Source organism: Eublepharis macularius, chromosome 4 (genome assembly GCF_028583425.1).
Source record: "Eublepharis macularius isolate TG4126 chromosome 4, MPM_Emac_v1.0, whole genome shotgun sequence".
Lineage (NCBI taxonomy): Eukaryota > Metazoa > Chordata > Lepidosauria > Squamata > Eublepharidae > Eublepharis > Eublepharis macularius.
The window spans coordinates 77869889-77886554 of record NC_072793.1 but is presented as its reverse complement, the minus strand read 5'-3'; the positions used below and the strand labels follow the sequence as shown (position 1 = coordinate 77886554).

At 41.8% G+C, this 16666-nt stretch overlaps 1 protein-coding gene across 7 annotated transcripts in view; it reads right to left on the bottom strand.

Moving 5' to 3' along the window:
* The window catches only part of MYOT (myotilin), a 64580-nt gene that overhangs the window by 15884 nt on the left and 32030 nt on the right, over positions 1 to 16666 (bottom strand). For 2 of the 7 annotated variants that reach the window (XM_054975368.1, XM_054975367.1), the window contains exons 6-8: positions 16032 to 16055; positions 14086 to 14205; positions 11787 to 12012 (exon numbers count right to left, since the gene is read on the bottom strand). In XM_054975368.1, the coding sequence (XP_054831343.1) occupies positions 11787 to 12012; positions 14086 to 14205; positions 16032 to 16055 (370 nt within the window). Of the gene's footprint in view, positions 1 to 1018; positions 1238 to 11786; positions 12013 to 14085; positions 14206 to 16031; positions 16056 to 16666 lie in introns of those variants that run through there. The other 5 variants (XM_054975369.1, XM_054975370.1, XM_054975372.1 and 2 more) reach the window with 4 other exon arrangements.

The window sequence follows — 16666 nt, the reverse complement described above, 5'->3', positions numbered from 1 at the left end:
CTATGCTGCAGTAACTTCTAAACCAGTGAAAGTCAATAGCATGTTGTCAAGGTTGTGTAACTCTGCTTAGGACTGACAGTTGCACCAATTCCTGCTATGATGGCAGCTCTTTTTCTAGCCCCATGATCAGAGAATTATTTCTGAGTAGAACAGCCACACAGGCCTGCCCACATAAGTGGCTCACTTGGAAAAAGAGGAGCTGAGTAAGTTAGTCCTGGAAGTTTAAATGAGACTGTTTCAAAACTCTTTTGATACTTCCTGCCTTCAAAATGCTTTTGATACTTCCAGATAAAAAAAATAATTGTGTCAAGAAACATGTTACTTCCTTCAGTATGCTAGGAAAAAAGAAGGGGGAAAGCCCTGACCTGTGAAGAAAGAAAGCAGCCTCAGAAGGCTGCTATTTTGAACAGAGCAGCAGGGGTGTTCAAGAGGATGCTTAACCCCTTCCCTGCCAGCTGCTTTTCCATTTGAAAATCAACCCCACCAGCTGCTTTCTCCAGGACCAGCTGTTTAGCTGCTATATATGTACAGTATGAGGCATTCCTGTCATAGGAGAACCTCCATGAAGTCCCCAAGAGATCAAACTATTAGTTTTTAGAAGGGTGACTTTGGTTCCCTTTTTCAAGAGAACTCAGAGATTAACTCTAGATAAATAAGAAGTTTCTAGCAACTCGAAGCAAACAGTTCTTCTACTCCCTTTCCAAAAATATGAAACTAAAAATAAAGCCTTTGGACTACCTTCAGAAAGCTATGAAGAACTAGTAGAATACTTTAAATAAAACCACCACCCCCTCCCCAGCCTAGAACTAAAAGTCCCCAACACCCCCCTGTAAAGTTTGCTAGGAATCACTCACATTTACTTCGAACAAACAAGACAAATGAAACCCTAGTATAATCTCCTAAGCAGGTCCTCGCGTGCACTTTAAAAACGTTTCCGCCACCCTCTTCCCCGTTCCTAACACGCTGCTAAAAGACTCCCAAGTCTTTTCTACTACACAGAACGCAACTGGAAACTCACCTCTCTGATATTGCTACACTCGAACCAGATCTTTACTACAGACCCGGCCAAGCGAAGCGCTCGAGTCTCAAACGGCGGAACAAAGAGGGTCTCTTACCTATAAGCCAAAGAAGGCACCACCTGAGGGGGTTTTAACCAGTGTTTAGGGGGCCGGCCGGCCATTCACTTACACGGCCCACAATCATTATAGCTCTCCTTAGCATTAAGAAGCCCAGTGACTTTTATCTGCTGCCAAATAATGACATCTGTGTGCTCGATGTCCACCTACCCAGGCTCAGGTGTCAAAATAAGAGTTTCCGCCCCGTCTGAACGCCGTCACCTACAATGGAAGGGGGCAAACGGACGAAGGCTGAAGTGACCTCCGTCCGCCACTCGATCCCATGCTTAAAACAAATTCCCCCCCCCCTCAAATCTCATTGAGTTCGGCCGGGCTTACTCCCGAGTAAGAGCGCTTTAACTGCACAAATCTTTCCAGACAGGCACCTGTGGAGTGAAAGCATGGAAGGGAAGGCAAACTTAGCTATAAATACCCGCGCAAGATCTTTTGAGGCCAGAAACTAATTAACTGGCTGGTGGGAGAGCTGCGAAGTTCGTGTGACGAGGAGGATGCGTAAGTGCGAGAGGAACTGAAATGAAATGGCCTGCTGCTACTGGAACTATAACTCTGAGCCAGGCTGCGCTGTCCTATTCGCCGAAGAACATCGGCAGGACTGCTCGGGAGTTCGCATCTCTTGCAGGCGCAGCTGGATCCTATGCAGGGTCAGAAGCCCTAACTTTACACAGGAGCGGGCTGCGATGATATCCGACAGACTTCAAATGCGGCGGCCCCCCTAAAAGCCCGCGTGGGTATCGGACGAGGCTGGCTGCAGTGGCGAGAGGGACAGTCCTGCCTGCTTGGCACTGCGAGGGAGTTTGCAGAGAAAGGGGAGACGGGCGGCCACACTCGGGCCGCTCATTGCCAAGGGAGCACGGTAGGCGCGAAGTCATCCGCGGCACCGCGTTGGGGCCGCCTGTCAGGCTTGAAACGAACCTCCCCGCCTCGGGCTTCAGAGGACTTCGATTTTGAAGGAGAGCCAAGCGGCAACCCTGGCGCGCGCGATCAGATTTCAGACGGTATTTGCAGCGGAGTCCTGCCGGCGCTCCCTTTGTTCCAAAGCAGCCCTGTCCTTCCCGGCCAGAGTCTCTCCAGACCACGCTGTGTGATGCTCACCCGCAAAAACGGCCTGAGAAGCTTTGCTCCTTGTCTACGTTTCAATTGTGTAGCCAAGAAGTGTGCAGTCAGTTTAAGCCGCCTTTCACCGGGCAAAACAAAAAACCCATTCCGATAGCCTTGGCGCCCCATTTAGCACGCTCCTCCCAAGATTTGGGCACGCCAGGCCAACAGAACTATCCTGTCACTCTATCCCGTTTGCTGCATAGCAACAATAAACTCACACAAAAGAGCTGCCTGTGGACCAATCGCAAAGTATCTGGAGATAGCAAGCCAAGCACCTCTTACAGTGGAGGCTTGCTAGTTCCGACTGGGGGCTCCCCGCAGGCACAAAGATGCTCCTGGAGTCCTGTACTGTTCTCAAGCACCTCCTACTACAATGAAGAAGAAGAGAGCTAGGAGTGACTATTTGCCTTGAACAAGAGATGTGTTGAGAAGTAAATGGGTGCCATGGTGTCCATGGGTGCCATGTTTTGTTGGGAACCATGGCCCTTACTCCTACGCTACCATGGCTACTGTCAAGCTGGGTCTAGGTTTCCTCTGAATGCATACCTAGGAACTAGCTCCACTGAAAACAGTGGGACTTTACCTTCTGAGCAAACACTAATTGGGCCAATCCGCAAGTAGTCTAGAATTAGGAGTCTGCCTCAAATTAAAAGTGAAATCCTATTTCAATGGGCTTAGACTGGAGTAACTCTGCTTAGGATTTCACTGTAAATGTTCAATAAAATATTTTTCAAAGGAAACAAACAAATTTACTCCTGTGTTCCTTTTTAATGCTTAAAAGTACTTTAAAAAGTACTTGCAGACACATATCTTTAAATCCAAAGTGCTCCAAGGGTCTTCTGTTCTGCATTAATGTCAGCATGTACTTCCTGAAAGAAAGAAAAACCCTAAGGATTTGATATGAAAGTAGCTTCATTGTTCTTTATTTCTGTTCTTTTCCACGAGAGCTGTAAGTCTTGAATAGTGCATGCTAGAGACAGACAGGGCTCTCTTCTCTTATGTTTTCAGAAATCCTTTCTTAATGTTGTCTCATCTCAGAAAGCCTTGGAGTAATTTGAAACCATGCTTAAGCAGAACCAAAATAGGTACCAAAGGCGGGGGGGGGGGGAATATTATGATAATGTGGGATTAACATAATCTCATGTTCAAGTCATATTTTTATTACTGTCCTGGCTAAGGAAGAGTTTTATGCATCTTGAATGCTCACATGCTACATTTGAACATCAACTGACCTGACTCCAATAATTTATTAGCCAACAAAGCACCTTGTAAAAAAAGTCAGTTGTGAGAAACCTGAATGGTTATATAGCTGCTGGAGCTTCAAAAGTGAGACATCTTGTCTCTTGCCACTATCATTTTTATATTTTTATGCCACGGTAGCATTATTAAATCATTAAACCAGAAGGAGCTGCAATGAGGCGACTAGATTAAGCTGTATCTGCTCAACTGTCTTTGTGTAGACTGATGCTGACAAATACTTTCCTGATGTCTGGCCAGTTGAGGGGATTGCCCTGCACAAGCATTCACATTGATTTCAGCTGTGCTGAAAGTTGAGCACAATATCAGGTAATCAAGTATCTGGATAATTACATGCCAATTACTTTAAAAGCCGGCGCCAATAATTTTACTACCATTTTTATTGCTTAAGCTGAAGCAGGAACAAGACAACCCTACAACCGTAGTCCAATATGAAAATGTATCTTTGTTCCTCTTCTCTAGCTCCTCTGTAGTCAGGCCTGAATCCTAGATCTATTTGCCTAAAAGCCCCATTGAATTCATTGGATTGACGTGCAGGTAACCATGCTTGGATAGGAGTTCTTTTGATTTGGCCATCCACTGCCAGCATGCTGTTCCTTTTGTGTAAATAATCCGGATGCCAGTGAAGCAATAACAGCATTTGTTTTGCAGGATTTTCTAGGTAACAGATTTTTCATGACATCATGTCATTGTAAACTTACTTACTTCAGGTTGTTATCATTGTAAAGTTGAACGCATTTTTGGAAGAGAAAGACGGAATACCATTCCAAGCATCATAATGAGTAAGTAGCACTCTGAGGCTTTGATCTTGGCTTCTTACCAAGAAACGGGGGGGGGGGGGAATAAAAAAAGACTCACAAAACTGTTTTTTGCACTTCCAGTCAAACATCCAAAGGAGAAACTTACACATATTCCCAATCATATTATGCAGAAGCTCCTCCCCATAGCTAGAGCTCACACATCTCACAGGTTAGCATGGGAGGGAAGTATTCATTTATTTCATTTATCGTTTGCCTTTCTCAGTGAAACTCAAGATACAGTGATGTGTGTGTGTCTCCTCTTCATACATTATGCTGAAAGCATAAAAAGTGGATGCATGTCTGAACTTGCTGTCAAAACTTTCTGGAAAAGTCCATAATGTTAGGAAAAGTGGAAGGCAGTAGGAAAAGAGGAAGACCCAAAATGAGATGGATTGACTCAATAAAGGAAGCCACATCCTCCAGTTTGCAAGATTTGAGCAAAGACATTTTGGACATCTTTCATTCATAGGGTTGCCATAAATTAAAAGTGACTTGATGGCACATAACACATGCCAATATCCAATAGTAGACCAACCAAGGACATGATTTCTCTTTTTAATATAATTGTGTAAGTAGAGTTTCCATGCCATTGCTTATCAATGTAAAGTGCCTGATCTAACTGATGTATCATCTGCCTAGTAAAGGAGAAGGAGACACACCCACTCTTCTACTTACCCAGGGGCTTCAATTTGTAAGTTCAACCAAAGAGAAAGTAAATTAACTGACATAGGATAGGGCTGCAAACTTATGTTTCAGACATGAGGAAAGCGGGATAAAATGGAGGAGAAGAGAATGATGTAAACCACTTTGGGTTCCCTTTAGGGACGAAGGCAGGATATAAATGAAGTAAATAAATTTGTGGTGGCAAGCTCCACCTCAGCTTCTGCAAATAAATTGGAACGCATATATATATCCTAGTAGCGCCTTTAAGACTACCCAACTTTATAGTAGTATAAGCTTTCAAGAACCACAGTGCTCTTAGTTAGATGCATCTGACAAAGAGAACTGTGGTTCTCGAAAGCTTATGCTACAATAAAGTTGGTTAGTCTTAAAGGTACTACTGGACTCTTTACTATATATAGCCTGTGTGCATGCAAGTTTACACACACAGTCTTTATGCGAAATAAGGTGCATATAACACCATTCTTACGCGAGCTGCATTGGTTGCCAGTGGAGTACCGGATCAGATTCAAGGTTCTGGTATAGACCTATAAGGCACTATGCAGACTGGGACCAGCGTATCTACGAGACCGTCTCTCCCCATATATTCCCCAGAGGACACTCCGATCAGGGGACAAACAGCTGTTAGTGGTCCCTGGCCCCAACGAGGCCCGCCTAGCCTCGACTATAGCCAGGGCCTTTTCGGTTCTGGCTCCCACCTGGTGGAATGCTCTGTCTGCTGAAATCAGGGCCCGGCAGGACCTACTATCTTTTTGCTGGGCCTGCAAGACAGAGTTGTTCCGCCAGGCATATGGCTGAGGCTCGGCCTCTGCCGGCGTGGAAAAAAGGGGTGTATAAAACCCTCCCTGTGAAGGCTGTCCACCGTCCTGTTTTAAATGTGTTGTTTTTAATGAACATGAATTTTTAATTGTATTTTAATTGTATTTTTAATATGTAGTTATCCACCCTGAGCCTGCTCACAGGGAGGGCGGAATACAAATTTGAAACAAAGAAACAAACAAAAACAAACATACATTTTAGATCAACACAAGTTGGGTGGGTGGAACTTGCCTCCTTGTATGTATTTTCTCCTGTGTGAAAATCTGAAAAAAGCTATGTTGTAAAACTCATGACATTATCCTCAGCAGGTATTTGCTCACTTGGGACTGGTGGATTACTGTTATATCTCTGGCGCATGTGCATATATGAAGCAGTTTTTTATTTTTTTTACTGAGCAGACTATTTTTCTATCTTGCACAATACCAGCAGCAGGTCTTTCTGAGCTGCTTTATCTAAGGTCTTTTAATAGGGTCCAGAAAACCTAAGGAGTCGGACTCTACCTGAATTTTATAATAAATGCAAAGTGATTGAATATACTGACTTTGGATTCTTCTGTGTATTTAAGACTTTTTGAGCGGTAGCAAAATCAAGATGAACCTTTATTTGATTTTATCAGGCTATTCTCCAATGTAATAAACACATCTTTCTGAAAACATCACCTTTAGGTTACAAACAAATCCCACTTAAGTCAATGGGATGTAAGAAAATATGTATCGGATTCTCTAGAATATATTGCTTACTTTACGAAAAAATATCCATATTTTTTGGTAACTCAGCCTGTGTGGGAATGGCAATTTCCATATAAACTTGGGGTCAGCCAAAATACTACTCTACAATTGCTCCCATTAGACTAGAGTCTGAACAGGAATGACAAAAAAAAAGTTTGCAATGATTTATTCCTGTGTTTTCCATTACAAAAGGAATACTTGGAAGGAACCTTTCTTCTCAAGTTAATTGAGCTAGTGGTTAAAAAATTAGTGAAACCAATATTACTTTTTAAAGCTGTCTTGAGATTTTGGGAAGAAAAACTTTCAAAATAGACAAATTTTCTTAGTGCTTGTCTCCTTTTCTGTTGTTTGTCTTTAGTCAGATATAAAGGTAACAAGGTTAAACCTGATTCCAGATGTAAACTCAAGTTTGCATACTAATGCTTGGTACACCCATTCTGGGTGGCAAGTGTTAATTGGATACCAATTAACATAAATTCCTCCTCAAGAAAGTGATCATGAGAAGGAAATGTGTTCTGACTAAAAGCCAAGCCTCCTTACTTGAAAGCAGGAATTGGCAGACATAAGAGGAAGTTGTAGTGTAATCATCAGCTTCATAAAATATTGTGAGGGTGTTAAAGGTCACATTCTCCCCTTTTACAAGACAGACTCCAGCACCTTTGATTCCAGTAGGAGTTCAGCATGCCTATTTGAAAACCATTTTTGACAGCCAGTCATCAATTAAAAAACAGCTTTGTCTCTGCAAGAACGCTGAATTAACAAAGAAAAGCATGGAAAATAAACAAGCCGAAATCAGTGACTCAGTTTAAAAAAAAATCAGCAGAGGTGAAAAAGTAGCTTGAATCAGTTTGTACAACTATGCTGTCCATGATTGGATCTACAGTCCATGGATATTGCATAGTAGTAATAATTTTACATCCTGGATATTTTCTGTCTTGACAGGTTTGAATCCCCACTCTGCTGCCATGGAAGCTCGCTGGGTGATGTGAGACAGTCACTCTCTCTCAGCCTAACCTGCCTCACAGGTTGTTGTTGTGGGAATAAAATGGAGGAGGGGAGAACAATTCTGTAAGCTGTTTTTGGTCCCCATTGAAGAGAAAATGTCTAAATTAAATGTCTAAATAAATAAATAAAATAAAAAAGTAAGTGATCAAAATAATGGAATATTCAGTGACATTTGGATCCTACCCATAAAACTATTTAATATTTATTTTAAATATTTATACCTTACCTCTGCAGATTTCTGAGGCAGAATCTGCATAATACCTGTTTTCAAAACAATTGAATTCCCTACAAACCATAACAAACTAGAGTTACACATTTCTAGAACCAGCAACACATGTACACAAAACCCACAACCAGAATCACCAACAAGGGAATAAAGAATCTTAAAACTAATACTAAAAAAGTAGGTAGTCTCCTGTGCAAGCACTGAGTCATTACTGATCCATGGGATGGGGGGGGGGGGAGTCACATCACGACGTTTTCTTGGCAGACTTTTTAGGAGGTGGTTTGCCATTGCCTTCCCCAGTCATCTACACTTTACCCCCAGGAAACTGGGTACTCATTTTACTGATCTTGGAAGGATGGAAGACTGAGTCAACCTTGAGCTGGCTATCTGAACCTGACTTGCACCAGAATTGAACTCAGGTCGTGAGCAGAGCTTGGGCTGCAGTACTGCAGCTTACAAACATATATTTAAAACTTAAAAAGGTATTGAGAGCCAGTAGAATCTATGAGACCCAGGTTGCTTGCTGGGTGACCATGGGCTTGTCATACTCGTAGCCTATGTCACAGGAAGGTTTGTGAGGGCAAAATGCTGTAACCATCTTTGAGTGAACTGTATAAATTCTAGGCACAATTACTATGGAGTAAGCTCAACAAATACAATGTTTTAGATAAACACACATTGCTGAGAGCAGTGACATTTGTTCACTGCACTGGTTCAGCTTTTTCTTAGGGGTCTTAAACATATTCAATAGTAGGCTGTTCAGTTATAACATCCTGTCTATCTGCTTCTCTCCTTCTCCAAAGTTTTGTGTTCAAGAGATGATGTTTAGAATTATTCCCATGATTGTGAAGGTGTCATCTCAGTGTCATCCATGCAGTTTTTTCAAAGGCAAAGTTGTGATCTAGTCTGGATTCTAGATTCCAGTCTGATCCAGCTCATGGAATCATCCTTGGATGAAATGTTTTCATATGTAAAATAGAACTTGAAGGAAAACTGTAGCTACCAAATAAAGTATTGCCTTAGAATCCCTGACAAGAGATGCTGTTGTGAGGTATGCTGGCTTTTTGTTCAGTACTAGAATTGGAGAAAAGATATTTATCTTGTAAATAAGTAAATAATTTACCCTATGTTATGTTACTTGTCTTTAATTTTTCTTAATGTTTCCACAAGAGCAGGAGGAGCTCAAGGCAAGTTAAATCAGCTTGTCCCAGTGGACAAGCTTCATTTTTCTGTCATGATCCAGCCTGGTCTGTTATTAAAAACAACTTTAGTGCTGTTTAATTGCTAAAAATGGATGCCTACTTATTAGTGCAATTATTGCAATCATTAACCATCTCTGCTATTTGGATGATTGCTCCCACATACCTGTAGGGTAAGAAAATACTTTTAGACAGATTTTCCCAGTCTGAGAGTTGAGGGGGGGGGGGGAAAGAGAGCTAAAAAGAACAGTTCATGTTGGAATTTTGGCTTCTTTGCTTAATGAGGGATTTTTGAAGTACAGCAGGGGTTTTTTTTGGAAGGCAGCAGATAAGGGTTATGAAAGGAACCCTGACTCAGTGGTAGAGCATGTATTTTGCATGCAGAAGATCTGAAGTTTAGTCTCTGGCACTGCAAGTTAAACAACATCTCTTTGCAGGTGTTAGGGAGAGACCTCTCCTTGCCTAAGAACTGGGACAGCCACTGCCAGTTGGAGGAAACAGTGCTGAGCTAGGTGGACCACTAATAGTATAAGGCAGCTTCATAGGTTCATAAAAGTGCTGCCTCAAGGGAATGATGCTAACCTGAGTCTAGAATTGTCTTCCTATTATATTTGTAAACAGATTTCTCTATAGCTAAAATACGCTTCAGTATTAATTTAATTTAATTTATTACATTTATATTCTGCCCTCCCCGCTTTCGCAGGCTCAGGGCGGATTAGATGCCCACAAGAAAACTCTTAAAGGTTGCGCTACATTTCTCAAAGATTTGATGTTTCATGCAGAAAATTCTAAATGTGGCTATTCACATTCTAAATGTGAATAGCCAGATCTCGTCAGATCTCAGAAGCTAAGCAGGGTCAGTCCTGGTTATTACTTGGATGGGAGATCAACAAGGAAGTCCATGGTTACTGTGCAGAGGCAGGCAATGGCAAACCACCTTTGAACATCTCTTGCCTTGAAAGCCCCAGCAGTTGTTTCCATAAGTCAGCTGTGACTAGATGGCACCTTCTACCACCAACTGGCTGGCTCCTGGATGGATAATGAAAGCACCAAAACCAGACTACCCACAGGCAAGGCTAGGGTCTCTACTCTGGGGAATATACAGAAGAGTATCATTTTGAAAATTAACCTCCCCAACCCTCAAAAATTGGTCTGGTGATGAATAAATATGCATTGGAATGGACAGAATGTTCAGAGCGTCAGTTAAAGGAAAGGTGGTGTGTGGGATGGAAAGAAATCAGGCTGTTCAAGCCCTTCAGGAGGGAGATTTGAGAGCAGGATTTCCAAATTATTCCTCCCCTCCCCCTTTGATTCACTGCAGGCTGTCACCTCTAATAGGATGATAATTATAAATTAGCCAAGAAGGAAGTGGGGGGGGGGGAGAAATCCTCAAGAAACTACCTGAGGAGAACTGAAAATGCTTTATAAGAGATAGAATGCTGAGAGCAGCAAATGGCAATGAAAGGAAAAAGGAAGGCGAGAGGAGATACCAGCCTGCTATATCCTCTGATAATTTATAGGATGATGGATGGGGAGATTTTATAGAATAGATGCGATTTCCATGCCCATTCCTCCCAGTTTGTAAACAATAAACTAAACAGCTGACAATTTGTCTTGTACCAGTGCCTTTTGGCTGCCCCATGGTAGCACCATCTGCACTTCCTGGTATTTCATAAGGGTATCTAAAAGCACAGCTGGAACTACTATGAGAAAGATCTGGGGTACCATTACAAGGCAAATTGGGGGCTGTTAAGTTTATGATACCCTGAACTTCTGAAGAATTCTTCCACATTTCTGTATGCAAAGGATCCAGTCCACAGCATTGTTGGACTAGTGCCCTAAACCTGAGGAAGCAAACTGATGAGATTAAATGTTTATAACCCTGTACTGGAACAAGACATAATCCCTTCTTTATATTTTTACCTGTCTTGAATTTACAACTGTTTTATATGTACATTTTAGATGGAAAAACCAGATTGGTTCAAGTAATAAATTTTAAAAAATTGCATTAGCAAAATAAAAAGAATTTAGGACGATTGCAGTTTGGGGGAGGAAACTGAAATCTTCCCATAGGACTGCATCTCTGTTTAATAGACAGACCTTCTATTACAATTAACATTTTAAAGATTTAATCATTCCACAGGAATCTTTCTAATTAATCCACCCCACCCTCTTATGGCTAGCTGGTAATATTGAGTTCTGCACAGGTAATTGTGCTTTGAAAGGTTGATTAGTAAATCCAGAGAATAAATGACTCCACTGAAATGACTCCACCGCCCTGAGTCCTTCGGGAGATGGGCGGTATAAAAATTCAATTCAATTAAAGTAAAGTAAATAAACACCTTTTTGTAGCAGGAAACTAATGAGGCTTAAATGTATTAAGTATTGTTAAAGCGCATTAGCCATTAAGCAGGGTTGGTAACGGTACATACACTGGTTTTAGTTTGCTCCAGTGTTGATCCTCGACAGTTTCAGAGCAAACATGAGATTTCAGTCCCATTGGAATAGGAGGGCAGAGTAACCAAGGGCAGGGGAGATGATCTGCACACTTTACATATTGCTTTGGCAAATCTGTGTTCGCGTTTCATGGTTAGTGCTGTATGATTGCACAGAAGTCTGTCTTGTCTATCAAAATATCATCCCATATGGCACAAAAACACTTCTGTACACAGCAAGGCTAGGTTTGCAGCATGCATGCAGAGAAACCAACAGCTAGGCTTCCAGAATCCATACAGGGCAGTTTTTGTGGAATATTATTTGAAGTTCTTTCTGGCAAATGCAGTTGCTGCTCTAGGGGTGGAAGGGAGATCTCTATCTTTGCAGTTGCTTTGGCTTACCAATAGTTTGAGTTCTCTGAAGGGTCTTCATAAATGCCACAGAAATCCATGCTTTCATCCCCATAATTCTGCCACCTGGAACTTGCCTGCTCCACTTGGTTTGCTGGGCCAGGAGCAGGTATTTGTGGCATAACGTTGGAACAGTATTGGCTCTTTGGTGCAGGGGTGATGTTCATTACAGTTGGTGCTTCTGATACTGGAGGGATTTTTAAACCTTCTTCTGTTCCTGGAAAACACAATTTTTAGTGACACAAGTACAAATTAAATGAATAACAGCAACTCTTACCATTTTATCATTTTCTTGTTAAGGTAGAGAGACAATTTCTAAAAAGAAAAAAAATTACTGTATGACTGTCTGATCTGATAATCTTTTCACTCAGGGGAATTCCACTATCGTATCTTGGTGAAGAGGACAAATGAAACAAGAATAGCAAGGGAAAACAATGTGCAATGAAAGTTTGCACACTGAAACTACAAAGTTTCAGGTGGGTAGCAGTTTTGGTCTGTAGTAGTAGAGTAAGATTTGGGTCTAGTAGTTGATCTTTACTGGACCCGAATGTGGAGCTATCAAGGATCAGATTTTTAGCTGGGATAGGGGAAATATTACTTATTTGGAATTTTTTTATGGTGACTACCCAGGAAACTTGCCTGTGGCTTATGAAGATGGGACTCCTTATAGAATCCAGTATATAACCCAGAGCCAGAAAAAGTAAAATACAGAGAATTTTAGATACTTTTTATAAATTAATGAGAAACTATAGATTGTCATTATGAGAATGAGCCTTGGAAATCCTGAGGCTCAAACATTCCCCTCAAATTAATCATTTCCTCTTTTGTTACAAATCATAGCTTATTGAGTCTGAAACACAATCAATGAGTTTGTTTTCATGCTTCCAATCCATGGCTTGGAATCTGGGTTTGAAGGGAACGGAACAAAGCAGTTTGACATTTTGATAAAATGGTAAACTATAGTGAAAGCAATTCACTTCTGAACCATACACAAGGAGTAGGGGAAAGCAGCATTTGTCATTATGCATATGACTCACACCAGAGGCTTGCACTGTTTTTGGAACAGAACCGATCCCGGTTTGATTCAGATCTTCACTGACAGTAGCCTGACAACAGCTGAACCTCTCCTGGTAAGGTCAATGCCAGTGACCTCATAGACTGTAAATGCCAAGCAAGTTGATTTATATAGATAAGGATTTGAAGGAGGAGGAGCATGTGCATTTGTCAGGGAAGTTAGCTTCAGCAGGTACCATGCTGATTGTCGGCCCTTTAGCAGGGGTGAGAGTAACATGTCTCTTACTGCTACTGTTTCTCGGAGGGGGCTCATAGCAGATGTCATGGCAGGTACCACTCACTTTCTTACCAGTACTCTGTACTGACACATACTGGCTTATTTTCACCTCAACTCTTTAGCCTTGTGGAATAAAGACTGTGTCATGGTTTTCCAGATGCTTTATTTATTTATTATGTTTACATCCAGCTTTGTTTTGGGATGCTCAGAGGCATTTACATGGAGTTCCCTACCAGTCTTTTACTTAGGCACTCAGCACTGGTCTTTTACAATGAATAGCATTAATCCCGACACGATGGAGGTGCTACTGGTGATGCAGGAAATGAGTTATCTCCTGTTCTAGATGGAGTTGCACTTCTCCTAAAGGACCAGGTTCGTAGCTTGGTGGAGTTGCTGGGCCCAGGCCTCTTGTTGGATAAACAGGTGGCAGAAGTTGCCAGGGTGCCTTTTACCAGCTTTGGCTGGTGAGCCAGCTGTGGCCTTTCCTCGTCAGGAAAGGTCTTGCCACTGCAGTACATCTAGATTAACATAACATCTAGATTGTGCTCTATGCGGGCTGCCTTTGAAGACTGCCTGGAAGCTACAGTCAGTACAGAATGCTGCAGCCAGAATGTTGACTGGAGTTGTTCATAGGGAACATATCACTCCAGTCTTGTTCCATCTGCACTGGCTTACAATTTGCTTCCACGTCCAATTCAAGGTGCTGGAATTGACCTTTAAAGCCCTATGTAGCTTAGGGCCTGCATATCTTATGGACCATCTTCTCACATATGAACCTGCCTGTTCACTCTGGTCAGCTTTGGAGGTCCTGCTTTGGGTGTCCTCACCATCTGAGACTAGATGGGTGGCAACCTGAGAAAAAGCCTTCCCAGTCATAACACCAAAACTTTGGAAATCTCTCCCCAGGGAGAGTCATCTGTCCCTCTCTATTGCTGTCTTCTGCAATAACTGTTACTGGCTACCCTCTCTATTGTGTGTGAGAGAGAAATCTGTAGTTACCTGGGAAAACAAAAAGGCACGCACTGGATGCCACTGCACCAAACTCATTTTCAGCAATGCATCTAAACAGACCAGAATCCTCAGGGAACGCTTCTGTGATCACCAAGGTGCAAACTTCCTCTGAAAGGAGGAAATAAAGAATGAGATAGAAACCCACAAGCAGAAGGTTTCACTGCTTCATTGCTCCCACCCATGACATCAGTAGTGGGAATTTATTTAATCTCCCATAAAATTAGGATTTAATTGTTTAAGTATTGAAAATAAAACAGCACTAGGAAAAAATGTGCTTGTAATTAAAGCCTGGGTGGAAATGCTTTGTGCATGATTACTCTTAAAAATGTTTCTGCTAATTGATCAAACCTTCTATTGATACGATAGAAGTGTACATGTAGTGTGAAAGTGCATGCCCATCTCTGCTGCTTCTTCTGAATCCTGTGAATGTGTCCAACTGGAATCCTGTGAATGTGTCCAACTGGAAAGTATTGATTCTGTCTGCCAATAGTCTGTCACTGCTAAAGAAGACAAGGGCTAACACCAGTGAATCTTGTCATCCTTATGAAACTTGTTGACTAATATCACCAAACATCTCTCCGTTTTGTGTGCAGGAAAAAATGACTGCATGGCTCAGAGTAATAAGGATCTTGATGAGGATCTTGATGAGAAGCTACTTTTTTTCTATTTCAAATGAAAGTGAAGACTGCATTGCAAGCTTATCTGCATTGTCACTGAAATCTTTGCAAGCTTAAATCTGACTAGTTTTGTGGACTGTGTGTGGTAAAGAGGTACAAAGAGTTAATGTTTCAAGGAGAAACCATTTGCCTCCTGTTAGGGTTGCCAGATACCCCCTGGCAACCAGTGTGTGTGAGGATTTACCAGGTTGAGCATGGGGGGCGTGGGGGGGGGCTCACAGGTGGCATCATAACGTTGTTGCTGACATTATGTTGACATCACTCCCATGCACCCAGAAGTGATGCTAGCATATTGCTGGGGGGACACAAGGAATACTCTGGTATAGGGGCATCCCTGACACCCCTGGCTGATTTCACTTCCAGGTACACAGGAATGACATCAGCATGTTGGGACTATTGATACCCTCCTATCTCCTGCCAGCCAACTGAGCAGTGGCAGGAAGCTTTTACTGGCAGCAGGGAATTCCCCACCACCAGTGGGGGAATGATAAGCCTGCTCCTGGTGGTATCTGGGAAGAACCAATGTTGTTGTTGTTGAGATAGCTGCTGGAACTTTTGCAGTTAGGGTCTCTAGGCCCAATCTGCATTAGATGTAAATAAACCTGTTAAGTTTCTTCACAAGCAGCTGGATCATTTCTTTGGGGAACCTGGAGAATCTTCCTATAATCCCGTTATAACATACAGAACATGGCAAGCAACTCTATGTATGTAGACTAGTGAATGCAGACCACTATCAGCTTTCATGCAAGGTAATGGAAAAACACATTACTCTGTACTGGATTCTGCCAAAATATGACTGCAATCTTATTAACCATGCACCATGCATAGCTACCAAGTTTACAGTTGTATATCATAAGCACTATTCAACTCAGTGGAACTTACTTGCCTGTAAATTGCCACAGGACAGGGCAGCCCATCACACACCTTTTGAGTATTGCTGCTACATGATAAGCATGTCAAAACCCAATAAATAAGTGAGTTTTCTTTGCATACACTTTCTTGTCGCTTCTATTTGGAAGGCTGCTGTTTTTCTTATTTATAGTATATTAAGTTACATGCCAAGTATAAGTGCCAATCCAGCAAGGGAGATCTGTGCATCAAAGCAGGTTTCTGCACATTCAGTGGATGGCTGAATATATTTGTTGATACAAATCGGGATCTGCACTTCCATCCAGGATCACTAGTTGTTGTACTAGCATAGTTCTGTGTAACTACAGCTAGATCAGGACCAATGCCTACTTACATACAAATACTTACCAGGGACCATGGATAAGCAAGCCTCTGTGGAAAGAAGATAGAAGACAGAGTCTAATTAAGGATTGTTAATAAAATGATTTTTTTTAAAAAGAACAGATAAACTTTACTGGCTGCAAAATATGTGCTGTTTTCAGGACCATCTGGTTGCAAACCTGTATTTGAGTGTTCATTTGTCAGCTGAAGATATTTTGGAGCCTGAGATAGAAAACCCGATGCCCTCCTCCTCCTCCTTTCCAACAGGAAAGATGTAGTAACAAACAAAGCACAGTACTTAAGAGCCTTTTGCTTCAGATGTCACACAACATAGTATTTTGCTCTTTTGTTTCTTCTCATCCCATCTATAAAGCAGGGATCACCATGGGTGGGAATGAAATAACTGACAAAGACAACCTTCAGTGATGCCCCAAATACATCATCTAAGACAGTTTCCCCCATCTACCTGTTGGTAGGGCTTGCATCAATAGTTCAGCCCTAGCTCAGTTCTAGCTCCCTGGCGAATATACTTTTATGACTGCAAGTATGTTTGTTGCATTTATACATTACATTTTTTGCACATAAAACATTTGATTGTTACAGCTTAAAATGAAATATGTGAAGCAGATCTCAGGGGAAGATTTTATTAAATCTTTTAAAAG